General features: G+C 42.5%; 1 protein-coding gene across 3 annotated transcripts in view; it reads left to right on the top strand.

The window, feature by feature from the left end:
• The window catches only part of SMARCC1 (SWI/SNF related, matrix associated, actin dependent regulator of chromatin subfamily c member 1), a 93,510-nt gene that overhangs the window by 60,178 nt on the left and 5,590 nt on the right, over window positions 1–27,742 (top strand). For all 3 annotated transcript variants that reach the window (XM_061366133.1, XM_061366120.1, XM_061366128.1), the window contains 5 exons: window positions 3,215–3,270; window positions 4,952–5,066; window positions 5,947–6,101; window positions 11,612–11,746; window positions 16,090–16,348. In XM_061366133.1, coding sequence (XP_061222117.1) covers window positions 3,215–3,270; window positions 4,952–5,066; window positions 5,947–6,101; window positions 11,612–11,746; window positions 16,090–16,348 — 720 coding nt within the window. The remainder of the gene's footprint in view (window positions 1–3,214; window positions 3,271–4,951; window positions 5,067–5,946; window positions 6,102–11,611; window positions 11,747–16,089; window positions 16,349–27,742) is intronic.

Below are 27,742 nucleotides of genomic sequence, written 5' to 3'. Positions count from 1 at the left end.
TGGACTTTTAGGCAATCCATATGTAAAATACCATGAAGCAGTGGTATGTTGTTCAGTGACCTTCATGGTATTCTACATCACTATGCTTATTGTTACCCTCTTATCTCAAGAGGCCTGCTGTCATTAGCAGGAACACTTTAAATGAACGCTTTATAAAGGAATAACTTCACGAGCCAAGGCCTAAGAGCGAGACGTGTCCTAAGCCCCAAAATATGCTAACTGCTGTTAAAACACTCACTTCTCTTAGAAGGTGCACGCATCCAGTACATGGTACCAGTGGCTTTTTTTTTTTTTATTATTAATATTTTACTACTTTTTCCTTCTTCATTTTGGTCTGCCCTATATGCTGGTTAAGGTGTTATCTGGTCGTCTGTTGTAGATGCTGAAGTCAGATAGGATGGTAGCTGGTCAGCTGCTTCTCAAAAAAGCGGTCTGTAGCACAAGAGCACCTGACTGTGTTTTGGCAGAATCCTCCAGGTATCTCTTTAATAGCTATTTGAATGCCAGACAGTAAATAGGAGGCTACAAGCTTGAAGAGCTCAGTCTAGTCAGGCAAAAGAACTAGCAACATGGGCAATAGCTGGAAGCCCATAATTGTATATTGAAGCTAAGTTTTTTTCATGCCTGGCCATAGGGCACTCTAAAGGTGCTTGTGGTCAAGGTCAGGATTTGGGTGTTGGCAAAGTCAGTTCGGGTTCTAAATATGAAAACATAAGAGGCGATGCAGACCCACACGTCTCTGGCAGTGAGAGGACCTGCCAAGCATCCAAACAGCTCTTGTTATGTACTTGCAGCCTCTTATAACTATTTCCCAAATGACTTGTACTTTTCTGCTTTGACCTCTGGGGAGTAACCCGAAGACTGCTTTGGTCTAGATGGAAGCTTTTGGTGACCAGTTTGGAACTGGGGGCTACAGTGATGTAGGTGGGCTGACCCTGCTCTCAGTAAAGGTCTGCTCCTGAACATGTGCTTGGCACGTTTCTCTTTTTTTTCATGAGGAAGTACTTCATGGCTTCAGTATGGGAGCCTTGGCTTAGAGCCAGTCTTGGCAGGCTGTCTTGTGTGATCCCTATGAAAATTCAGGTGATGGCGTAAGCAGAGGCTCCATCTCCTGGAGCAGTCCAGGAAATGGTTACTGCACAGAGACCCCAATCCAATCAGCCATTAGAATAATCTCACCAAGGGAACGGTGGATTCCCCAATGTTGGACATTTAAGATTAAGCTGGACAGGGTACTGGGCCATCTAGCCTAGGTCATGCTTTGCCTAGAAAGGTTGGACCAGATGATCCTTGAGGTCTCTTCCAACCTGGGATTCAGTGATTTACAGAAAGCCTTGCCCATCTTGCAACGTCTGTCAGCAGTACCTGAAGCCACTGGGGAGAAGTAAGAGCTTACCGATGCTATTGCCTTCTTCAGCATTAGCGCTGGAGGTGCAGCTTAGTGCTCTTTTTTCCTTTTAAAAAAGCTGGGAGTGGAGCAGGCTATCCTGTGATGACATTGTCAGGAGGTGTTTGTTCAGCCTCAGTCTGTGTCTCATTTGTTTGGATGACTGTATTTTTGGATACAGAGGAAGCTCAGAGCTTTCAGCTGGTAATTTATGTGCTTTTATTGCTTTATATCTAACCAACAACTGCCTCTTGTGCTCAGATGTGATTCATATCTTGTTTAGCACCTAACTAGGCAGTTGCAGTTGGGCTCTAGAGGAGCTGCAATACAGCTTTTTCTAGTGAAAGGGTGAAGAAAGTGTTAGGGTTTAACTTTGATCATTTCACAGGTATATTATTCAGTAAAACCCCACAGTTATTATCAGTACCACTGAGAAAGAAACAAGGGAATGAACAATCATGGTCCGATTGAGAGCGCTGTCCAAGAATATCTACCATAGCGTGACACCTTTCTGGGCCAGTTTGTTTGATTTAAGATTCATTGTTCAGTTCAGACTCAAATACTTGCTTTGCATGTGTTTCTGAGGGCTTGGATACAATTTCAGGGAGCTTTGGGGAGAAATGTGTTTGGAGGAACAGCAAAAGAGCCACACAGCACTCCAAACCAGCTGGTCATCAGGTTTATGCAGGGCATAAACATCGTGTTTATGCAGAGCAGCAGGTAGGAAGGGTGTGGAATAAGGTTTCATTGTGCAGGGTTTCACCTCAAACCTGTGCTGAGGATAACGGTTCCCTTCCTTGAACACACAGAATGAGTTCAAGAAGAGACCTTAAAGCTCCTGCAGTTCCAACCCCCTGCCACAGGCAGGGACACCTTCCACTAGACCAGGTTGCTCCAAGCCCCATCCAACCTGGCCTTGAACACTGCCAGGGATGGGGCAGCCAAAGCTTCTCTGGGCAACCTGTGCCAGGGCCTCGCCACCCTCACAGGGAAAGAACTTCTTCCTCAGATCTCATCTAAATATCCCCTCTGTCAGGTTAAAGCCATTCTCTCTTGTTCTATCCCTACAGGCCCTTGTAAAAAGCCCCTTTCCAGCTTTCTTGTTTGGGGCCAGAAATAACAAGATCTTTGGTGTTTTAAGAATCGTGTTGGTGCTTTAACAAATTTGCTAGTGCTTAATGTTACTTTGGTCTTAAATAATTATTTTGAAGTCTGCACTGGAGAATTATGATATTTGCACCACCTGCAAAATAGAATTTAAATCATCAGTTGACCAGTGCATGACAGTGCCTTTGGAGATAGACCTTTCATCAAAAGCAGCTCAGGGGATCTTGTGCTAAGGAGGAATTACAAGTCTGACAGCACTGTAATTGAGGTTAATCACATAACTGTCAACCATCAACAGAATCAAATTGGCTGTATTGGGAAAAACATTTTATAATACTATGACTTACCAATGGAAATTGCTGTGTGATATGAATACTGCAGAACTGTGCACTGAACTGTCCTTTATGTAGCTAAAATTTATATATTTGATTGTTTCTCTCTACATGGATAAACTGGAGGTTTCAGCAGGGCATAGATAATTTAATGTTTTGTCCTGCTTGTTGGACTGAAAAGAAATAACAGTTCAATTTTCAAGTAAATTTGATTTTTAATCTAAAATCAGTGTAATAAGCTATTACTCATCCAGGAGCGTAGTGTTGTGCCTTTCTTTAAACTACTGTTAGTAGAGAACACAAAATTATAGTTAACCCTGAGATAAATGTTGAATATGATAAATGAATGTTGTGGCAATTCTAAATACTTTACTGTTTGTTTTCTCAGATGGAGCTGAAGAAGAAAAGATGGAAACAGAGACAGATGGGCAACAGCCTGAGAAGGTAAGCTTGGCTTAGTACACGGGTTCTGAAAAGTTACTTAGAACACTTACAAACCTGAATTACTACCTTCTGAAATGTGTGATAAGGAAGGCAGACAGCAGTGTGCTGGTCAGTGTATGTGTCCACAGGGAACAATTTTCTGTCTCCATAGTGCTTCATTTTCTTAGGAGTCATTTAGTTTCAAACCATACAGAGACATTTCTTTTGCTGGGCAGACGGCAGTGAGATATTGGTGTGGTGTTTTCTAGTCTTTAGGAGCAAAGGTTGGATCAGGAGGAAATGAAAACTGGGTGACACCAAATGAATTGGAGACTTAAGCTGCAGAAGGACACTGGTCTGTGATTTGTAATGGTGTAAAGTGTCACTTCAAAGTTTTGCCCTAGGAAAATTTGTTGTGTGACAGATTGCATTCCCAAAGAATGCAGCTTTCAGTTCTGGCAAGATCAGGGCTTTCCAGGAAATGTGTGAGTTTGGGTTACTTGCAGTATTTGGCAGCCATTTCTGAATATAGTGTACAAAGCTGAACGGAAAAACTTAATGAAACTATTGCCCCAGCTGCATCTCACCTGTCCCATGACAGTGCAAGTTACATATCTGCTCTGTCTGTGTGACCACATGCAGCTTAGTGGATGTGGGAGGATGAGATCTGTCTCACAAAGGTGTCAGTTGCTGAGCTGGTCAGTGAAACTCCTCAGTTCAAGAAGTCTGGGCTAGCTCTTCTTTATACATGTGTGTATTGTGTACTCTTGCTGTTAGGTATGATGCATCCTGCCCATAAAACCCAGATATTTAGAAATTACATTCAAGCTGTTGGTAATGCCTACAAGAATGCAGTTATTTGGGCTTTTTCATAACCCCATGTCTACAGACACAGTATCTCTTTTCAGCTAGTGTACAATAATGGCGCTGGCTGTGATTGTTTCAGACCTTGAGTTAAGCTAATACCCTGGAATTAGAACATCACCCTGCTAAGTAAGGGGTGGTGAGTTTTTACTGAGTCTGCAGCAGCAGGTGATACTTCTGTGTCACCTGCTTCATCAGATGGGATAAAAGTTGCCTAATGGCTGCTGAGTGTAGTTTGGATGTTATTTCTCATTCTGTTTTCAGGTAGTTCTTTTTCTGCCTTTCCAGTGAATAGCCAGGTACACTTAGGTAGATGTAAGCATAGAAGTCTTGGTCACAGCTTAACAAGATTAATTATTCTGTAGAGCAGGCTAAATGAGAAGTGTTCAAGTCAGTCTGAAGTATTTCCAAGGGAAAAATGATGCTTGCAGTATTAAGCATGAAGCTGCTCTTTGCTTGCTGCCACTGATTCCTAGACAGGAGCACCTTCCTGTGACATGTAATTTTGCTGCAGCATTTATTGCCATAGGAGGCTGTTGTGGCCGTGAGTAGTGCAGAGTTTGGAGCAGTGTGGATAACGTGTTCTTACCTGGATTTCTTGTACCTTCAGATGAGCCCAGGCTGGCTGAGGTTACTGAACCTGATAGACTTTGTCCAGTGTAGCAGCTACATTTTTCTATTTCAGTTAGGATTGTCAAAATGGACTGAAGTAGCAGACAACCTTTAAAATTGAATCTCTTCCTTTACGATAACAAATCAATTTGAAAGCTATAAACAAAGTTAACAGTGAATGTCTTCTATAGCTCTCATTCTTCAAACAATCTTTCATCCCGTTTAGGTTGAAAACAAAGCAGAAAATGAAGTTGAGGAAGGTGATAAAGTACAAGAAGGAGAGAATGAGAGGAATACAGAAAAAGAGCAAGATAGTGAAGTGACTGCAGACACTAAGCCAGGTAATGGTTCCCAGCTGTTCCTGAAGCTGTGTTAGCTTTAATGGCCTTCCTCTAAAGCAGTTGGAATAGACTATAAACTCAACTGTGGCTGAAATATTTCCTCTTGCGCATCAGGCTGCTTCATAGTTCAGTAGTAAATATTCTAGTTTAATTTCACTGCTTAAGCTCGGGCACTAAATTCTTGCCTGAACTCATTTCAGACCTCAGCTGAGCTTTTTTCCACTGTGTGTAGTGACTGGGTGAAGAAATTGCAGTAGCAAAGAGAGTGTAGGTCATATAAATTACTTTCTTTTGACTACTGCACACCATTTGATCATTTTTGATGCAAAGAAATGGGACTGCTCATTTTTGTGCTTAGAAGTTAATGTGTTAGCTCAGTGTTCCTGTAAAGGAATGCAGAGCCTTTATTTTGACAGGCTGAGTACTGGGGTTTTTTTCTACGTAAGAGATGATTCTTACTTATTTTTAACATGTTTCCTTTGTTACCTCATGAATATATTGTTTTTTCCTGGAACTTGCATTCAGTATTTTAGCACCAGGTAGAACAAGAAGCATTTGGATTTGATGGAGTATGGAATTGATTTGGAAACGCAGCTGAAACGTTCTGATGAGAGTAAGCTGATGGCAAGAGATGAATTGACAGAATGGAAATAAAAAGTATTTAATTTTTTCCTATTTGATGGATTGGATCCTCTTAGACTAGAGCTGTTCCTCTGTCAGCATTTGGGCGAGTAGCAATACTGTAATGTAGGAATGTGACAGTGTGTGGATGAATTAATTTGACTAATGAAAGTGCACGTAGTGCAGTTTCTGTCCGGACGCGATACTGTTAACCAAGGGGAGAATGCACGTAAGGGACTTGTTGGGAAATCTTTTTCAGAAGAGAAGGAGGCAGAAGAGAACAAGGAGAACGTTGATGCAAGCAAAGACAAAGAAAACGAGGCTGGGAAGAAGAAAGTGGAACATGAAATCTCGGAAGGAAATGTAGCTACAGCTGCAGCTGCTGCCCTTGCCTCAGCTGCCACCAAAGCAAAGGTTTGTTTTATACAAATATCCATTGGCTTGGCTTCCAGTTTCACGTTAGAACTCTTCTTAAAATGGTCCTTTGTTCCAGATTTGTGTGATTTCTTATTCTAACCTCTAATACCTTGAAGGAGCACAAGTGACTTCTTCAGTTTCTTCTGCTTGAACTCCAAAGTAAAATAGTGTACAGTTTAATTCAGGCAGCTACTTTTATGATCATGAAATCAGTTAACATACCTAAGAAATAGCCCCAAGATACATTTGTCATTTTTGGAAAGACTTTTCTCTGTTTGATAGATCTGGCTGTAATGCTGAGAGTGTAGTCCTGGGTGATAAAACCTGCACTTTTTCCTGCTCTGCCACTGCTGCTCTGTGGGCTTCACAAAAACCTTCTGTGCTTGGATTCCTTGTCTGCAAGAGCAATGTGATTGATTCTACTGCTGCATTTTTTTTTGACAGACAACATAATGATTTTGTTGTTGTTCAGAAGAGCTCTGTGTTAAAAGCACGTTCTCGTCCTTCTGTCACTAAACTTCTGTTTGTTTGTCTGTAGGGTTGTAATAAACTGTGGTTTGAATCAGTGCCCTATCTAATAGCTTTTCTTTACCCTATTATTGCTAATTGCATGTTGTCTTTCATGTTCTTTCTGAATACCCTTTTCAAAATCTGCATTCTCCTTTTTTTTTTTTTAATTCAAGTTGAAATTTGGGATTTTTAATTGCTCTTGAATTCAGTGCCATGTTCCATAGCACCTACTTTATAGGTAACAAAAGCAAAGCATTGATGGTGGTTATTTCCTAATGGATTTCCAGGACATAATGGTGGACATAACAAGGTGTTGCATGTGTCATACTGACTTTTCCACTGTGATCTTTGACCCGTACAACGTTAGTTTGGGGTTTTCTTTCCCAGCTGGGTGACGTGTATTGAGGATAGTGTGATGATAGGTGTTGTCATCATGAGATTTGAGAATAATTTTAGTTACTACCTTACGAGCCAGGTTCTAAAATCACAAGTTGCATAAATTCAGCATTGTGTAACATCAGAGCTAGGCACCCTTGCTGTGTAGAACCCCGCTTTGCACGTAAACATCAGGCTCATTATTTTGGTGGAGTGTGGAGTCCGAACTGGCTCCCTTGCTTCATCACTTCACCTGTTGGTGTCTGAACCTACAGTGCTCCTAGCACCAAGCTCTCTTACCAAGAGTAACGTACTTTCAGTTCATCAGACTTGGGATCACAGAATCACAGATTGGTTTGGGTTGGAAGGGACCTTAAAGCTCAACCACTTCCAAACCTCTGCCTCGGGCAGGGACACCTTCCACCAGACCAGGTTGCTCAAAGCCCTGTCCAGCCTGGCCTTGAGCACTGCCAGGGATGGGGCAGCCACAGCTTCTCTGGGCAACCTGTGCCAGGGCCTCACCACCCTCACAGGGAAGAACTTCTTCTTCGCATTCCATCTAAATCTGCCTTCTGTCATTTTAAAGCCATTCCCTCTTCTCCTGTCATTACCTGCCTTTGTCAAAAGTCCCTCTTCAGATTTCTTACAGGTATTTTCAGCCAAGTTGAAAACAAAAACCCTGCATGTTATGTGCAGGGTTATATATGTATATAAAGAGGCATGAGATTTAATCTCTGTTTTATGGAAGGCTACTTGCTCCAAATAAAGACGATCTACTTTCCTTCCTTTGTGATAATAAGTGCTAGAGAAAGAAGTGACTTGGCTAATAGTGCTTTTCATTATGGCAGTAATATTCTAGAAGAATTTTAGCTTTATGTCATAGGAAACGATGTAATTAGGATGTTCACACTTCAGAGTAACATTCAAATTCAACAGGGATCTCTCCACTTAAAAGCCAAGACAGTATTAAAGCTTTCAGTGAGCTGTATCTTGTCTGAGAAATTAATTTGATTCTTCATCATAAACTCCAGACCTGGTCATGTGAAGAGCTGTTACAAAGTCGTTTTCCTTACAGTTTTTACATTGGAGGAGTATCTCAGCTGGCTTCTCAGGAGAAACAGGGGTTCAAGATAGACACTCAAAGTGTTGTTTTTTCCTTTGGGATAAGTGGTTTCACCAAAGGGGGGATGCGCTGTTTGAGAAGTGAGACTTTGAGATTTAAGGGTGAGACTCTGCTACTACCTATAAAATACAGGAACAATTTTAAATTTAGTTTTGCAGGTTATGGTTTCTGTACAAACAATATTAGAATTAAAGTCCCCTTTCCTCATTTTCTTCTCAGACTCCTAAACCACTGTAAGGTATTTTTTCCTTTCTATGTGTAGGTAGCACCGTATAGAAAATGTCATCTCTACTGCAGATTCCTGTTAGCTTTTGTCCAGTTGTGAATTAGCTGTAGAGCTTCTTCTGGAGCTCTTGATCTGTCATATTTGACCTGCATAACATCTGACCTCCTGACTTCCCTGAATTCCTGTTTTGAGGTAGCTGTGATTGAAAGCATCTTTTCTAGAAGACACATGTCAAAACTACCCGTGATGCAGAACCTCCTGCGATTGTTCACAAGCTTTTTCCATGGGTGGTAAACTTTGCTGTCAAGCTTTATTCCTAGTCTGATTCATTTCAACCACCAACCACTAAAGTACCTTCCTTTGCCTGCTGAATTGAAAAGCCTTTGGTTATTGATCACTTTTTTCACATGTTGTAGGGATTTAGAAAAGTAAGATTAAGGTATCAAAGGGACTCTTGCTAAAATCGTGGTTTTTGCAAGCAGCTACATCCTATCTTCTGTTTATAGGCAAATCAAGTTGTCTTTAATTGGTTCCTTCTTGCTGCTGCTCTAGAAACAAACTGTAGGACTTTTTTTCATCTCATGCTTGGAAGTATGCATGACAGGGCTTATTTTTTCCTATTATGTGCCTTAATTTAGAAGGTCTTTTGTTATCTGCCACCTTTGTTTTTTCTATTTTGTGTGTGAAAGACAGTCTTACCCCTTTTGGCCTCACAAAACAAGAGCTCAGTGAAGCAGCTAGTCTCTTTTCACAGCATAGGAAAAGGGAATGAAGAAAGTGTGATTGTCTTTTTCTCTGCCTGTTGCAGTTGCAGCTAAACTGTTGCGTGTGGATGAGAATTCAGTGGAGAATTCCAGTTAGACAGGTGCTATCAGTTTTCCAGAGGTGGTCCAATTTTACAGTTGTCCATACCAGTTGTCATGCTCATACTCTTGCTTTGATTAGCTAATTTCACAGTAAAAGCTGGGTTTAAGATGATCAGGGAATGGGCTAGGTTCTGTGGAAGTGCCTGTCATGTGTGTGTTCTTGGTCAGTAGCTAGTCATTGTAGAATCGTGTCATATAACAGTTGTAAGGGACCTTAAGGCTCACCCAGTTCCAACTTCCCTGACACCTTCAGAGACAAGAGGCGGAGACACCTTCCAGTAGACCAGGTTGCTCCACTGCAAGGGATGGGGCAGCCACAGCTTCCTGGCGCAGTTCCTCCCAAGTTGGTCAGCATTCACCCAGAAATACAACTTCCGAGCAGTGGAACTGGAGTCAGTATTGTGGCAACAGGAAGAAACCCAGGCACAGAGCCACTCATGGCTACACTTGTGTTTAGGGCTTCTGTGCTGGTTAGGCTCCTGTCCTAAACCAAAGTGTCATTCTGTATCCACCCTCAGCTGGGGCTGGTCCAGTGGCTGGCTCAGTGATACTCAGGTCATTCAGAATTGCTGTCTCCCAGGATAATGTCACATACCAGCTGCCTTTTTGTTTATGACTTAAGGTGGATGCAGCAATGTGTTTATCAGGCAACTTAAATCACTGTTACTTTAGTCTTGTCATGACTGACTCAAAAATATTTCTGTTCTTTGTCCATGTGAAAGCACTGGTTAATGCCAGGCTAAGAGACAAATCTCTTTGTCTCTCGAGGTAAAATGTCAATGATGATTTCCAATGTATATTTTGAGACCTGTCTCTTTCCTAATCACAAGCCTTGCTTGATTTTATGTTAATATGATTTCATTATTAAAATCGTGTGCCTCAAGCAAGGCAGAATGACTTCCAGAAGGTTGTGTGTGTCAACAAACATATTTCTGTCCAACTTTTTTTACAAATGAGTTTCATGTACTGAGTGGTATTAATTGATGGGAAAATCAAGCTTAGAATGTCGAATGTGTGTTATTTAGATCTACTGAAGACTTATATTATTGCTGGTGGGTTACCAGGGGTGAATCACAGAATGATGGAATGCTGTCAAATGACACAACATAATGATGGAAAGAGTATCATACATTTTTAAGAAATTGTTTATAATTAGGAATACCAGGGAATTTTAGAATGTCTCTATTCTCCAGCTCAGTTTTTCTCCCAGTTCTGAGCCAAAGCTTGGGGCACAGCTTGCAGATACAAGTTGCTGTTTGCAGCTTGAGCTGGGTAAGATCCAACTTTTTCTTTTTTCCTTCCATCCCTCAACTCTCACCTTCCCCTTCTCAAAAGCCAGCCCTCCTTCCCACTCACCCCTTGGATGTGTCAGGAAGGCTTTGCTTGGACACCGAGTTTGGGAAACATCCCTTGATTATTCATACAGAAACTCCCAAGCAATATGCACAATGGGTGTGCTGAGCATATTTTGGTTTTGAACAGCAGGCTTCTAACAAAAACTAGAAGAAGGTGTCCTTAACATGCCTTTCATGCTTGGAGAGTGTGAAACACTTGTAGGCTGTCTCATGTATCACATGTATACACACATCCATATATTCTGTATCATTTATGTAGAAGTGTACATATGTAAATGGGGTAAAGCTAAAGCCTTGTAAAAAATCTCTTTGCCTTTTTCTGCAGTTTGCCTTTGCAGTTTAAATACAGCTTTGCCTTCAGCTTTCCTCTGCAATACGAATACTGTGCAACCTGGTTATAAAAGGAAACTGGAGATTTTATTTTTTTTAACAGTTCCTTCTAATATCTGTTAAGAGATTTCTCTGCAAGCTCTTATTCACCCAAGATGGAACTGCTGTGCTGAGAAAGCTTATGGTTTAGTGATGTGGTGCTGCATATAATGGGAATATGCTCAACTAGACACACAGCTTCTCATTTACTTGAGCAAAAAGAATATTTGAATGGCAAAGGCATGCAAAGTCATCTCACTGTTGCTGTGGGTTGTTCCAGGTAAAAGCCTTTTGTGTGTGTTTTGGTGAAAGCTTTTTGGATGACCTGCACCTGACTCAGTAGAACGGACCATGACTCCCTGATTTGCATTTCCACTGAAACTGCTCTCTGTTGCACTGCATTCAGAAGTGTTCAAGGCAAAGCTGGGTTGCTCACGAGTACTGAGCATCCACAGTACCTCTCGTATTAAAACTTGACATCTGTTTATTTGATTAAAGGCTAAACAATCTTCCAAGAGCTTCTGGTTCCAAGCATAAGATTGATAATCTAATGTCGTGTTTTCTGTCCAGAAGTGGAAAAGAATGGCTAAAGCTAAATGTAGGTATAGTTGACTGAGTTGTTCACTTTAAAGCACTTTATTTTGTAAACGTGTGTAAAGCAAAACCCTGTGTTTTATCCTCAGCACCTAGCAGCAGTGGAAGAAAGAAAGATCAAGTCCCTGGTCGCCCTTTTGGTGGAAACACAGATGAAGAAGCTGGAGATAAAACTTCGCCATTTTGAGGAGTTGGAAACTATTATGGACAGAGAGAAGGAGGCGGTAAGTAGGGATTCTGGAATAATTCAGTCACTGCAAAGGTTTATGTATGCTAACAGCAGGAAAACTAGCCACTTCAGCTGTTCCTCCCCTTTATGCAGGTCTTTCTCCTTCAGGTAGAATTCATGATTAGTACACAGTAGCATTTGAAGGCTCTCCTTTATCCAATGTCTTCTCTTTATCGTAAGCAGGGAACTGGTGGTATCCCAGATCTGCTTCATAATCTTTACTCCTGTCATCTAAGCATGAGCGTGGAATTCATCCTGAGCCTTTATGTAGGCCTTATCACATGAATGATACCATAGAGTGGTTTGGATTGGAAGGGAGCTTAAAGCTTCCCCAGTTCCAACCCTCTGCCACGGGCAGCAACAGCTTCCACTAGACCAGGTTGCTTCAAGCCTCGTCCATCCTGGGCTTGAACACTGCCAGGGATGGGGCAGCCACAGCTTCTCTGGGCAACCTGTGCCAGGGACTCACCACCCTCACAGGGAAGAACTTCTCCCTCACATCTCATCTAAATCTCCCCTCTGTCAAGTTTAAAGCCATTCCTCCTTGTCCTGCCTCTACCTGCCCTTGTCAAAAGCCCCTCTCCAGCTTTCTTGTCAGACACTTACGGTTCTAGAAGCTGTTCTAAGGTCTCCCTGGAAGAAAACTGAATTGGTAAATGTAACGATAAAGTGCAACTGAGGAGGAGCAGCTGGGCAAGCTAAAGAAGAAAGTTGGTTTCTGTCCTCAGTCTAGTGAGGCTGTAAGCTAGGATGCAGGTCTTGGTTGAGGTCTAGCCAGCTGAAGAAGGTGGTGACACTGAGAGCATGTATATATGGTGCATCCCAAGCCGGGCTGTATTTATATTGTAGCACTATTAATGACACTTTGCTAGAGACTTGCATATCCCTAAAAACAGGGTGTAACATGTAAGGGATGATGGCTGTGCCTTTCAGTGCCTGGGCTGCACATCGGTTACAAGGTGTTCTTTTGTATATAATGTGACAGGCTTCCAAGGAAACAGTTTCTCTTCAGCTACTGTGAAGGTGATTCAAAACTTCAGTTTTTATTAGCTAGTGGTCATTATTTGATTTTTTTTTCTGTTGTATAGCTTCTTCATTTTGTCAATATGCAATTACTCTAGATGTGTTACAGGTACTGACTCATAATTCTGGGGATTTCCCCATTTGCCCTACCATGTGAATTTAATGCAGTTTACATCCTCACATGGTTATTAATAGAATCACAGAATGTCTCGAGGTTGAAGAGCCACTAGCATCATCGAGCCCACCTCCTTGCTCCTCACAGGACTGCCTAAAACTAAACTGTATGACTAAGAGCATTGTCCAGATGCTCCTTGACCTCTGAAAGGCTTGGTACTGTAACCACTTGCCTGGGGAGCCTCGTCCAGTGACTGACCACCCTCAGTGAAGAACTTTTTCCTAATGTCCAACCTGAACTTCCCCTTAATCACATTGATAGAGTTTGACAAACTGTTTTTTTGTTGTAGCAGAATGTCAGCAAAAATTCCTACATAGCTCAGCATCCTCAACCCATGTCAGTGTGGTGTTTGCCTCTGACGCTGATTGGCAGCTCAAGAAATGGACCTAACTATTTTGAAAAGGTTCTCTGTGGATTTCTTTCTTTGGGGGATACATTCTATTAGTGACAGGTTGAGGGGTTTTTCCATTTTGAGGGATATGACATTTTCCTTTTAAAAACTGTGCATACCAATTTTTCCTTTGCCTTTCGGGTAGTTAAATTTAGTCCTTTCACCTGTCATTGTGGATATTTAGTGGAATAATTAAAGCAAAAAATATCCTTGGTGCCACTGTACACTATGTGTATGTCCATATTTTGCTGCACTGGCTTTTTTGTTCATAGTAAAGGTAAGGCGATTGTGTTGAAAGAACTCTGCTGCAGACTGGAGGGTGTTAGACTTTACACAAAACACATTTACTTCAGTGTTTAAGTGCTGCAAACTCTATGTGTAACCAGGGACCTTGTTGGTAAGATCCTTGTTGACCCAGAATTTATAATAGCACGTGAATGCTTGCTTTATTGTTTCTGCTTGGGGGGGGGGGGAGTTGCTGAAGAATAAATTGGGGTACAATAATAGTTGTTGTATAAATACGCATCAGATGCCTGTAATAGTCCTTCTAATTGTAAATCACTTCACAACAGTGCAGAAACGTGCTTGCAAATTTAAGGATGTTCAAGAGTGTAGTATTCATGACTTACATACCTAAAATTTTGACTGATTTCCTGAATCACGTCACTTAGGGCGATTGTGTGGCAAACTGATAGATGCTGATCTCCATTAAGGTGCGGAGCATCACTCTTGCCTGACATTGCTACTGGTATAACTTGAGTTTTGAGAGTTGAAGAGCAGAGCAAATTACTGATACATAGCCCACAAGAAAATGTGTTGCTACCACAGATTACTACCAGTTGTCTTAATGCTAACCTGAGGATACGACTGTAGGTTGTGTCTGTAAACTTGCTTCTGAAATGACTAAAGCAAATCATAGAATCATGGAATACTTTGGGTTGGAAGGGACCTTAAAGCTCATCTGGTTCCAACCCCCCTGCCACAGGCAGGGACACCTTCCACTAGACCAGGTTGCTCCAAGCCCCATCCAACCTGACCTTGAACACTGCCAGGGATGGGGCAGCCACAGCTTCTCTGGGCAACCTGTGCCAGGGCCTCACTACCCTCACAGGGAAGAACTTCTTCCTCACATCTCATCTCGATTTCCCCTCTGTCAGGTTAAAGTCATTTCACTGTGTCCTATTCCTACTTGCCCTTGTCAAAAGGCCTTCTTCAGTTTTCTTGTTGGCTGCCTTAAGGCCACAGTGATGTGTCTCCAGAGCCTTATTAAATGCAAGAATCTAATACAGAACCAGGTGTCTGGGGCTCTGCACCGGTTTTAAGTCTTAACTAGTGTTACAACTTGTGTCTTTTTCCTCTGTCCAGCTGTCTTTTCTCATCCTGAGAAGAGGGAATGTATGGAAGGGAACTTCGCCATGGCTTTCCAAAGTACAGGGTGTATTTGCAGGCATTGGCTGCTGTTTGGATATACTTTGTAAAGATTTTTCGTCAACTGTAGCAGGATAGGGCACCGTGAAGAGAGCAAAGCAGGAATACAAAAGGACTATAAAAAGCATGGTGTAGCCCTACTTCTTGCCTAAGCCTTTGTTTCAGGTCATTTGCAGTAATTTTTCTCCGAACTGCCTGCCACCTACAGAGTCTGTTTCCACACATGAACGATTACACCATTGGTGTACGTGCCTCTTTGTTTTATCAAGTTCTTCCCTCTAACCTATCAGATTGGTCAAGAAAAAAAGAGTCACGGCAGCATGAATAATCACATTGTAGTTCCCACACGCAGAAAACCAGCCCCCAACAAGGACCATGTATTATTCATTAGGTTCTGTCCCCATCTGGTTCTCCTGGTGAATGTGTGCTCTGTAGTATTCTGTTTTCATCCGTGCTTTGTCAGCAGTCAGACTGCTAACACAAAGTATTGGTGGAGCTTTGGGATTTTTGGAGAACTCCTACTAGGTGGAAGTCTCCTTGGCAACCTGCTTTTCAGATAAATTATAGAGTATACCTTAAAACACTCATTAAATATTTGTAAACCAGTCACGCAAATCCACGTGTCCAGTTGCTTAAGAGTGCTAGATGTTAGATATGTGTTATGATTTCTTAGATAAGTGACACATATTTCCTCAACCAGGACAATGACCAGTCATAAAAATGCCCAATAGCAAGACATATTTTCTGTAGCTTTTTTTGTCTTTTCATTTTGGGCTTGCTTACTTTCTACGTGGCTTCATAATAAAATTAGCCTGGTTTATGTTAATTGGCCTAAATTACATGAGCATTTTTACTTAATACACAATAGTGCAAATATTTGCTGCCTGGCTATCACGATGTCCAAGTCCTACATTTAAAGTAAAGGCATGGAGTAGGATCCTCCCTATAGCCACTGAGCTTGTGCTTTTGCACACATATTCTGCTTTGGTCTTGCCCTGGAAAATCTCCTTAGTTTCCTGTGCCCCCTTATACCAACATGTGCAGAAGACAAAAACATTTAATTTCTTCTAGAATTGTTCTAAGGCTGAATGCTCTGCGCAGTACTCATTGAGTAGTGTGTTGTATTACTGAGAGATTCTTTAGGACAAAGCAAGGTGAGTTCACCTGTTCCAGCTGGGAAAATGGCCTGGACCCTTTACTAAAACTTGCTGCAAATCAGACAGTTGGGTATCACTAGGATCGGTATTTGATTAGCAGCAACATAGTCTAAATGTATAGTTCCTAACTTCGCTTTGCCTTTTTCCTCCTCTTTTTGATATAGTTAGAGCAGCAGAGACAACAGTTGCTAACAGAACGCCAGAATTTTCACATGGAACAGCTGAAATATGCTGAATTAAGGGCTCGTCAGCAAATGGAGCAGCAGCACAGTCAAAACCCACAGCAGCCTCACCAGCACTCTAGTGGGCCTGGGATGAACCCCCTTGGGGCACCAGCACATCCAGGCTTACTGCCTCATCAGCAGCCCCCACCATACCCTATGATGCACCACCAAATGCCACCACCTCACCCACCACAGCCAGGTAAGAAGGAGAAAATTCCCTTATATTGATCACCATTCATGGTAGAATAAAATCAGAGGAAGAGGCACTGTGGGTAAAATTGCACAAGGTGTAATAGATGGACTGTGTTACATAGTGTTTTATAATGGCACTGCTTATAAACCAGAAAAGAAATGCAGTTTACTAGGACTCTTTGTACAGCAGCTTCATTTTACAGCTTTTGTCCCCGTAGATGTGCAGAGGGAGCTTGGAGAGGAGGCATCTTATCAATGGGTATGAACACCCAAAAGGAGGGAATGAAAGAAAGCACCAGGCTCTTCACAGTAGCACCCAGTGACAGGGCAAGAGGGCAGTGGACACAAACCACATTAAATTCTATCCAGACACAGGAAAATACTGTTTATTTCCTCTGAGGGTTGTCAAACCCTGGAGCATGTTCCCCAGCAAGGCTGTGGAGTCTCCATCACTGGAGATAGTCAAGCTGTGAAGTAAAAATGTGGAGCTGCCCCTACGAATTGCTTTTGAGTACAAAAAAATACTTGTTTCTATACTCTTAGACTTTTTTTATGCCAAATGACCTGAACAGAGATGCTCCTTCAAAAGCAATCATTCCATCATATTTTCTAGTTCATTGACACACCTAACTGTGTAAAAATAAATAAAAAAAAAAAAAAAACAAAAAAAAGAAAAGGGGGAAAGGACCAGAACAAGAGGAGGAAGGAGGAAGCTCTTTTAGCAGTTTCCTTTATCAGGACACCTGATCCTAGTGTATTTCTCTGCCCTATCTGAGGCTTTGCTTTCTGCTTCCTGCCCTTCTGTTTGATGCCAGGTGAGAGTCACTGAACCATGTTGGTCAGAGGGATCACTTTAAAGTCTCCAGTCTTGCCTCCTGCTCAGAGCTAGGTCAGCTGAATCAGATTGCAAGGGACTTTTCCTCTTGAGGCGTGGATATCTCCAAAGGTGGAGATATTCCTAATCCCACAGGGTAGAGAAATTAAGTGGCAGTGTGGCTGTGTTTCTCTATCCATCCACTGTGCATAAAAAATACCTATTTTAAACAAGTGTTTGTGCTTAATGACAAAACCAGCAACCCTACTTTAAGTAACCAAGTAGCTTAATAGTATTTGGAGTCTCACTTTTAAAGCATTTTACTATTAAAAGGGGTTTGGACCACCAAATAGTGTGCTTTTGCTCAGAAGGTGTTTATGGGAGTTAGAATTGGTGCTTTACTATACTTGTTAAATATTGTTGAATTGGTAATATAAAATAGAATAGCACCACCTGGCTTGTAACCTGATTGTCCATCTGGAGCACAATGAAGGAGAAGAGCTTTTATCAATTTTCATCTGCTTGATCAAAAACTACTCCAAAGGCAAATCTGATCAGTTATTAGTCAAAAATATTTTGGAAGATTTTTGCATAGGCTGCTGCTGAAGAAGCTGAAAATTTGGGGTATTATAATCAAAAGCAGGCAACAGAAAGCATTCAGGAGCTTGAGTTTTCATTTTGGGAAAAGGCCGGTGTTAAGGTATGGCTTGGAAAAGAGTGAAAGTGCATAGTAAACAAGCAAGATTTACAGATGACCCTTAAAATATGAGGTATCTAATCCAACTATGTGAATCTCCACAGTAATAAAACTTGATTCAATCAACAGATGCAGACTAATGCAGATTGGACAGGCAGGTAATCGGCTGGGGATCTAGGTGTTTAATCAAACGCATCTTTCCAAGGGACCAGCAAGTTCCTGGCTTTGTTGTGCACTTGCAGACGAAAAATGCTGACACTGCTTTGGGAGCTGTTTTTGCTGAAATTGAATTGGGAGCATGATAAAATATTATTTATTTTTTTTTGAGATCCAAAAGATGTTGTAGCTCGATTTGTCTATTGTATGCTGTATTGACAACTTGGGTCCATTCACTTAACAGCAGAATGAAGACACGTTCTGTGAAACGGAGAAATGGCAAACTGATAACGGATTAAAGGGGGGAATCGTTGCATATCATTAGACTAGCTCATACTTAGAGGCTGCTATTGAGACTGAGAATAAAAGAAGATTAAATGCATTGTTGTATTCACTAGGGGACTAATAAAACTTAATTTCTAATATATTCGCATCTTTGATTCGCATAACACCTTATTACTTCATCCCCCTCATAATCATCCAGGCCCTCTATCCCCAGTGGTCCCTTTCAGTGTGTATGGCTGGCAGTGTGGCACTGTGGTAATTAGTCAGTACATCTTGCTTTCAAACTTTATTAAAGTCAATCAATAGATTGACTTTTCCACCACCACCCCTCTTGTTAGAGGGCAGCAGACTGATGGATGAGGCGCAGCATTTAGGCTTCTGTGGCAGTGAAGCATCTGGTGCTCTCATGCTATACAGGTAGAGGACTAGGATCTTGCCTTCTCCCTAGTCTGGGAGTATGCTGGTTTGATACTTTCACAAAGGTGAGAATTCAGAGGCCCTTTTGGAATTTGAGTGCAAATTCCTCTGCTGCTTCTACCATACTCCATTTGATCTTGCCTAGAAAGCAAAATAGGCTCTTCAGTGGAAGTTTCTTAGAAATGCTTGGGAAGTCCACAAGTGCCAAAGTTCTTCAGCTTCACAGTGGGGTTTTGTATAACTTGAGGGCAAGGAGAGAAAACGGAAAGGTTTACTGTTTCCTCAGGTGAGTTCAACACTTAAACTCTGAGTTAGTCCTGGGGACAGGGGGATGTGTAAACAGTAACTTCAGGATTCTTCGGTCCCCAGAGATTAGCGATTCACAAATTGACCTGATTTTCGATGTAGGTAGCCTTAAGATGCCCACAGTTTGACTTCCCTTGACAAATCAGTACATCATCACAGGGAGAATCTCTGTTGGCCATACTTCTGTTGCATTCTGCAGCCTCCAGAAATCTTACTGGCATACTGAAGCAGTCAGCAGTTGCATTTTGTGTACAAAACACATGCACACCCCCCACCCCGTGTGTTATATACATTAAAAAATAATCCCTTACCACATCAGTGATGTTGAATCTGTGATAAATGCTACAGAACTTCTATTGTATTCTGTATATTTTCCTTGCTTTCACATTTTTGAGGCAATTGTTTTGTGTTTATTGAACTTAAATGTTTTCGAGTGTTAGCAGTCCAGTCCTTTCGTGGCAGACCTGTACATACATAGATCAGCAGCAATTTTTGCTGCTCAGTTGCTAATTTGGGATCCTTTGACAAACTGGTGAACTTCTGCATGTTTCCCTGCTGCTTGCCTTCCCTTGAGTCTCCTGGAGTCTTTGTGGAGCTGCCAGAATTTGGAGTGTGTGAGGAGCTGAATTTCACCCTGCAAGGGAGGGCTGAGGTACACTTAAAGATGAAAACTGAAAGCTCTTTTTTGCTGCTCTTAGTCCTATAGATGAAGCTCCAGCTTCAGAACTATTGGTGTTCAGCTTGACATGTTTTTGTAAGAAGATGCAGTTTCCTTACCTCATCTCTTAGCTTCTTTCCAGTAACAACCTGCTGTCCCTAAGGTGGCCAATTTCAAGAGCTCTCGATAATGAAGAGACTATTCCTCAATGATTTTGGAGACTGTTTTGTTCCTACCCTGCTTCCCTATTCAGAGTACACTGAGATGGCACATAGAGGCATGGTTTATAGGTGGACTTAGCAGTGTTAGATTACAGTTGGACTTGATGATCTTAAAGGTCTTTTCCAACTGAAATGATTCTGTGAATACCATGACATAACTCTTCTTTCAGGTATAAAGATGTACTGGAGGCTTAGATGAGTTGCTGCCTGCTGGTTTGTCTAACAGCTCTGCAGGAAGAACTGACCCATTCAGTTACACTTGAGACAAATCCCCAAACAGCTTAGTAGTAACTGAGAAGTGCCAGTGGGCAACCTTCCAAAACACAGCCCCGAGGGTAAGCTGGAGATGGAAATACCCTGCACAATTTCCTGTTCAGCTGCATGGTTTTAACTCCAGACTTTACCTTGGTTCTCACTGATGTTTTCTAACAGGTTTCTGACTTTAATAGTGACTAAAAGTGTAAATGTTGGTTCAGTAGACCATGAACAAAATGCTATGTCGGATGTCTTTAAGGTGATTGATGAAAACTGAAGAGATGATAGGAAACAAAAGTGATGAAATGACATGAAAGGGCACTTACAAATGGAAGGGAAAAAATCCTGCTTACCCCTCTTTTGGATTCAGAAGCAGAAGCGGTGAAACTAAATCTCTTGACTAAAGTTAACAGTGAAGCTTTTTCCAGAGAAATGTTCTTCAGCTTAGATGTCAGTCTCTGGATGCAGCTGGAGAATATCTCCAGTTGAGGGTCAGTCTTTGCAGTGAGCTGCTTTTCATAGTTATGGCCATGCCAGGTTCTGCTGGACCGTGGAATTCACTGGGACATACTGAAAGAGCCAAAATCAGTCCAGAGGCCAGCATCTGCGGCCAGGTTTGATGAGAGAGAAACCAGTACCAGCCAGGAGAGCTCCTCCAGAGAGGAGAGCTGTTGGTGGATTCCACATAAAGCAATAATGTTATCCAGTCAGTGTACAACACACAGCCAGAGAGGCTTCTTGGAAGCTTTTGCTGCTCCTCACAAGGCTTTTCTTTCTGGTTTACTCTCTTTTTGCTAGTTATAATAAGCAATGTGGTATGATGGTTAAGGTTTGGGTTTTGAAAACTAGAAACTGGGCTCTGTTACCAGTTTGCTGTGACATACAGTTTAACTCGGTGCCTGCTTCTCCAGTGCAAGCCTGTGATCTGAGTCTGTCTGCATTAAGCTTATCCTTTGGCACCTGGGTGTGATGAGATTCTTGTCAACTCGATGACCAGAAGTGTGTTGCAGTTCTCAGGCATGGGCACTGATTTCAGTAAGTCCCATTATTTTCCCACATCTCTCCTTTCCCACAATTTTTACTTCACCTTCATTTTGACTGAGCTTACTTTGTTCTCTCCTTTCCCCTGGAATGCAGACTTTCAAAGCAGAGAAATAAAATTGGATTCCAGTTCCACTGTGAAAGGCTAAACCTTGTAATTGTAACAGAAAATAAAATCCCTGATTTCTTTGTGTGTTACCTCCCTTGCTGCTGGTTGTATCATATGAAGCACATTATTGATTTCTCGTTGTGCACTGTTCTCGTTATCTGTGAAATAAGTGCCTTGTGCTAATGATACTCGTGGTAATATGAGAAACTGCTTGAAATTCTTGGAGGAAGAGAGATGTATATTAATAGCTGTCATTAATTAACTCTTCCCTTCAGAGGGGATTTTCGGCTAGTAAAGAATTCCGGACCCAAAGCAGAAATGGTGTAAGGAAGAAAGGATACACTTTCCAGTACAGCTGGATGAGTAACTTTAATCTTCCCCCAATATATTGTGCATACATTTTCTGTCAGTGGTTGAAATATTCAAAAGAATGTGGTTTTAAATTGAGCTGCTGGATGCTGTTTCCTGTTGGACCAATTGCAATTCCAGGATTTTTTGGTACAGATAAGGATTTTGAGTTCATTTTCTTTTGGCAAATATTTTCCATGAACTGTCAGTGCTTGCTGTTTATCCATTGTACGTAATGAGCTTGCTGGCAGGAGACACACAAGGAGTAGTCAGATAAAAGGAAAGCAAAGTCATATGGGTAGTAAATGGGTTGCAGTGTTCATCCACAGTGCTGTAATATGGGTGTAGTTGTGAGGGTTGCTAAGGGGTTACAGTGGTTGGTAATACAGAAACGTTAAAGTCACATTGGGTGCTCTCTGGTATGTTATTCACAGTATGAAAACCTGGCCAGGCAATAGGTGTTACGGGCTGGAATACTAGATAAAAGTCAACCACAGTGCAACAGTTCCACTGAGGATGATGGGTGATATTTTAGTGACTTGCACTGTGCGGTCATCTTAACATCTGCAGAGCTTTTCTAGTAAGTTGGAATGGCTCTTAACTCCTTACAAAATGTATTATTGAAGATGCGTTAATATTTGAAGGCTACCAGTAGTGCTCTGCAGAACGGATGTCCTTGCTGCTGTGACACGGTGAACAGCTTCTTGACAAAGTATCTTCCATCATATATGCTTTGTCCTAGAAAAATAACAGTGAGCCCTTGGCTGGGAGGTGTTGTGGATGTCAGGGCCCTGCAAGCCCAGCACGGTGTGCCTCTGCATTCAGAGGTATCTGACTTGTGCACACCAATGCCTCCATCGTCGGTGAATCACGCCAGAGGGGAGTGACAGAAATGCAATATGCAAGTGAAGTGGAAATTCTGCCTCTCCCTCGAGATGCGATGCTAAATGAGTTATTGTGGTTAATTATTCACAGTTCTTGGCTGTGGGATTCTCTGCTGCAGCGTGTGTGTGGAGAGGACGTGCCGACAGAAGGGATGCAGCTAGGACGTTGGTTAGAAATACAGATTTCCGGGTCATCTGAAAACTGTTCCCAGTGGGAAGGAGCAGCACTGCAAAAAGCTGTCTGGCATTCCCTGGAGCCATTCTCTTCTTGTTTCTGTATCAAGACTGTGAAACAATTCATTCAGTAGTAGGAGAGCAAGATTTCAATGAGGCGTGTCCCTTACAGAGATCAGAGGAAGTCTTTGCTCCTCTCCACAATGTTGGTGGCCAAAAGAGAGACTCCCTTCACGTAGCCCTGGCTGTGTTTGCAGATTACCTCTTTGAAGGGTAAATAAGGAGAGGTGTGCAGGAAGATTTAATAAGCTCCAAGCTTTCTGCAACATGCTCCATTGGCTGCTACAGTGAAACAAAAACACTAAAACTGTTTACCACTCCAGTACCCCTCAAGTAGCTGATTTAATAGAGGTAGAGGATTATTTAATAGAGATAAATACCTTGGAGATCTTTTAAAAACCATTCCTCATCGTTTACCTGTAATGTGAATCTGCAGTTGGCATTTGCCAATAGCGGAACGCTTCAGAGCATACATTAGAGAATGTCTACAATCTAACGTGTAAAGGATTTTCTTTTTAGTCTGCTAAATCTCATTTTATTGAACCTTTTGGCTTTATCTCTTCCTGCATCTCCTGTTTTTAAGCTCACCCCGTATGTAGGTCACACTTCCACATTTTATGCTTGAGCCACTGTCTTGAAGCGGTATCTCTTGTAAGATGAACAACTACTATCTCTATAGAAATAGGACTTCATTTTTGCCATAGAGGTGGTAGTAGTTTCCCCTTGGTCATATCAATTTAGTTGGGTATTGCTTGATTACTGCTCAACTTCAGCGTTTTGGAGTTCTGGTCTGTGATAGGATTGTTCCTTTCCAAGCTAATCTGTAGATAAAATTGTTGCAGACCATGCCAGGAAGGCCAAAAGTGGGCAGCCAACCCTGCACTCAAACACAGGGGAGCTGCTCAGCTTATGGGTGTCTTCAGAAAAACGGCAGCGCTGCTTATTTTTAAATCTCCCAAGATTTAAGGGAGAAGAAAAGCTCTACAGACTCCTCAGTCTGGATAGCAGGATGCTTCACAACAAGCATCATTATGAGATTTGGAGTCCTGACACACTTTGCATTTATGAAGAAACAATTTTTTTTTGAGTTGTTTTCTTTTTTAATGGTGACTTTAACTTGGCTGTAGTTGATTTGAATGTAGAACATCGTTCTTGGATCTGCGTGTTACTGCGGGTTTGACAGCCTTTCTCTCACTGAAGAAATACTTCCCAGTGTTAAAGCTCTTAAGACCTCCTGTGAAGCCACTCAGCATGCAGTAAAGCTGATCCAACTCCGGGTGTTGCAGAAGAGCTTTTTTAATATTAATCGCTTCATTACTGTAGAGAGAATCTTGTAGGCATGTGGTGTTAGAGGGAGGATGGCCAAATTATGGAGAGGTTGAGGCTCCTGTCAAGCGGCAGCTTCCAGACTGGGAATGTGACAGTTCCCAGCTTTCTGGTCTGCTAAAACACAGCTGTGTTGTTCCAGTTTTTACATTTGTATTCCCCAATCAACCTTAATTTTGCCAGTGAACAACATCCCTCATAGCTGTGAATATCTCCTCTTTTTGCTACAAAGCCCTCAGTGTCTTTGGGTGGTGTTTTATGTCCAAGTTCTTGTTTTGGTGTGATTCGGCCCTTGCCACCTTTCTGCCCCCAGCAGTTTGAGTTGCCCAGTATCGGCTTCTGCTTGTCTGCCTTTGCTTCCGCATGCTTGTAGCTGTGATCATTTCTTTTTTGGGGGGGTTGAAAAATACAGGAGTTAAAGAAAAATAAAAGACCTACTCAAGCAGAGTTATTAAGAGCATAGTAATGTTGTCTTGATGTACCAAGTGGCTGCTCTTCTTTTGCAGTACCCTTTCAGAGTAAATACTGGAATCAAAACGTGGGAGGAGTGTGAGGATGAGGACATATGAGGAAGCAGTGCTCGTTCTGTGCAAGCTAAGCTAGATCTGGACACACGTTTCTAATGCTGAAGCTTGGTACACCATCTCTGTTGCTCTCTTCTCCAGCAAACTTGACTTTTCACGAGTAGGTTTCGAGTGTGTGCATATCCTGGGTCAGCCCAGAGGTTCACATCACTACCTTTCACCTGATAGACTGCAAATGCTTCCTGTAGACTGTTAAGAAACAGTGTAAATGCAAATCAAGCCTTCCACAGTCATGTTCCTTGAGCATTTTGATACTGGTGCTTAGGGGTTGCTTATAACTAACGGACAGGGGTAGAGCAGTTGATGTCACCGGACTTGTGCAAAGCGTTCAACACTGTCCCACATGACATCCTTATCTCTAAACTGGAAAGACATCAATTTGATAGGTGGGCCACTTGGTGGATAAAGAACTGGCTGGATGGTCCCACGCAAAGAGTTGTGATGGTCACCTTTAATTCTGTATTCGATGAAACTAAAGGCTTCCTGTTTGCTTTTCCCATGGCATGTCTAAGATCATAAGAGATATCAGCTGTCATCTCTTCCCCTATGCAGACTTTCTTCCAAGCACCCTGATGGGCATCAGTTGTGTTTCTGCATCCCTACACTGAGTCCTCTTCTCCGTTAAATAGTATTTTGAGTCCACTAGAAGACTTTAAACTGACCAGGAATACACAGTCTGTCAGGACAGTGAGGCAGATCCTCAATTTCCCTGCTTGCCTATGAAACAAAACCAGCCTGCAGTGGTGTTCTGTCATGGACTCAAAGGAAGAGACTAGATTTGCAAAAGCAGCTTCTGAATGTTCAAGCTGCTCTTAGAGGACTTCCCAGGTAAATGGAGCAGAATATAAATTTTTCCTGGAAAGTGACTACTTTGAGTTGTTGTTACCATGATGTTTCATAAGGGAAGAGAACAGGGTATCAGTTACTGACCTGGCCATGTCATCCTCCTTTCCTTCTTTGCAGATTGAGATTGTTGGTGAGACAGGAATTTTTTCACGTTTAAGTATTCCACCCTGAACCTCCAGCAACTGAAATACAAGCTGCAAACATATGCTGTGACTGTAGTGCCACAGGTCATCACATAACATCGGGCATGTCCCGAGTTTCTACAGCTGTCTCCTGTAAATCAGGGGAAAATCCCAAATTCTGGAGCTTTACCAGCTGCCATTGTGCAGCTGCATTCTCTGATAGGCTGTGCTTCAGAGCTGATCTTCAGGCTGAGACCATATGTACCCTTGGGCTTGCTTCTGCACGCAGGCAGCCTTGTGGGGTGAAGAGCTGCTTGCTTGTCTACCTGCCATGCTTATGTTGGAAGCTCAGCATTAGCACAGAACTGATTACAAAGAGCCTGCAAATAGTCAGTTTGGGGCTGTTTGAAAACTCACTAGCATTTTGCTAACAGCACTGGTCCTATAGCTCTTGACCCACTCCTAATACTAATAGATAACTGTGTCTTTAAGTGTCAGCCCATGCCTGGCCGTTACTTTCAGTGACAGTGTTCTCATGTTGTCTGCCATGCCCTTTCTGCCCAGTCCTCCTCTCGCAGTGAGCTGGACCAAAACAGATGCCCAGATGCCAGCAGCAGCAAAATCATGCCACATCTGCTTAAATCTTCAGTTATCTGCGTATTATCCGTTGATACGCTTGAGAGCAGGGCTGCCAGTCAGGAGGGCTTAGGCAGGCTGGAGGAATGGGCTGACAGAAGCCTTGTGAGATTCAGCAAGGAAAAAAGCAAAGTCCTCTACCCGGGAGGACTAACCCCAAGCAGCAGCTCTTCAGAAAAGGTCCTGTTGATCCTGGTGGGCAGCCAGCAGAGTGTGAGCTGGCAGAGACTGGCAGCGTTTCAGGCTGTGCAAACAGGAGCACAGGCAGCAGACTGAGGGATGTGATTATCCCCCACCCTGCCCACTAGCTGCTAAGCAGCATCTGGAGGACTGGGTCCCACAGTACTGAAAGGCATCGATCAGAGTGGACTGAGTTCAGAGGGCCACTAAAGATGCTCTGAGGGCCTGAGCAATTTCCCCATGGAGAGGACGTACCAGCAGCCCTACAATACTTACGAGGAGATCATCAAGAAGACAGGCTTTTCAGTGAAGGGGGAGCAGTAAGAGTGACAGAGATAACACTTCAGTCTTCTTAGAGTGCTGCTGCTGAAGATGATATGGCAAATGGGCAACACTGAGGAACATCCAGCTCAACTTGTCTGGAAAGGGAAAACCAGTCACTGGAGCTCTGGGAGTCCATGGTCACCTTGTCTTACCCACAAAGGCATGCCACATAATTTTAGGGTATGTCCCACCTTTCAGCTGTTGACTGGAGGTGTAAGGATTCCAAGGGGCTTCTTCAGAACCACCTATTCCCCATTACCAAAGCAGAAAATATTTTGTTAATAGTGGTGACAAAAGAGGATTAAAAGCTCAGATGTATACAGCTTTTCTGGATGGCTGCTGTTGTTGCCACTCTAATATGTAGTGATGGAAATTCCATGATGTGTGCTGCAGGCCACTGATTAGTGATGGAATGTGTCCAGGGATAAGTTTTCCTTTCCTTTGTAAATGTTTTAGAAATCCAATGGTTTCTGTAGAGCATCATATCTGCTGCTTGCCGGTATGCTGGTCTTGCTCCTGTAATCAGGCAGTGCCAGGTTGGCACACGGGCCTCTTGCTTGTATAACCTGGAGCTCCAATACTGTTTTCATGGTTCAGTGCTTCACAATTCCTGTGAATTTAAGATTTGTCAGTATCTGCCAGGACTGTATGAAGCCAGCAGGCTGTGGTGTGTTGGATTCTTTTGCACTGTTTAGTGGCACGGGTTTCAGAAGCAAGTACTGCCTTATACCCAGAGTACCACATCCAGGTCTAAGGCCACCAGCGTAAGAAGACACATGGAGCTGTTGGAGTAGGTCCAGAGGAGGCCATGAAGATGCTCCAAGGGCTGAAACGCCTCTGCTATGGAGACAGGCTGAGGGAGCCTGGAGAGGAGAAGGCTCTGGGGAGACCTTAGAGCAGCTTCCAGTGCCTAAAGGGGCCAACAGCAAAGCTGGAGAGGGGCTTTTGATAAGGGCAG

This window comes from Neopsephotus bourkii, unplaced genomic scaffold, assembly GCF_033783945.1.
Source record: "Neopsephotus bourkii isolate Nb327-2 ecotype Australia unplaced genomic scaffold, CSIRO-AGI_Nbou_v1 NB_122, whole genome shotgun sequence".
Classification (NCBI taxonomy): Eukaryota; Metazoa; Chordata; class Aves; order Psittaciformes; family Psittacidae; genus Neopsephotus; species Neopsephotus bourkii.
Note: the sequence above shows the minus strand (reverse complement) of the source record. Positions and strands in the feature narration are given on the sequence as shown.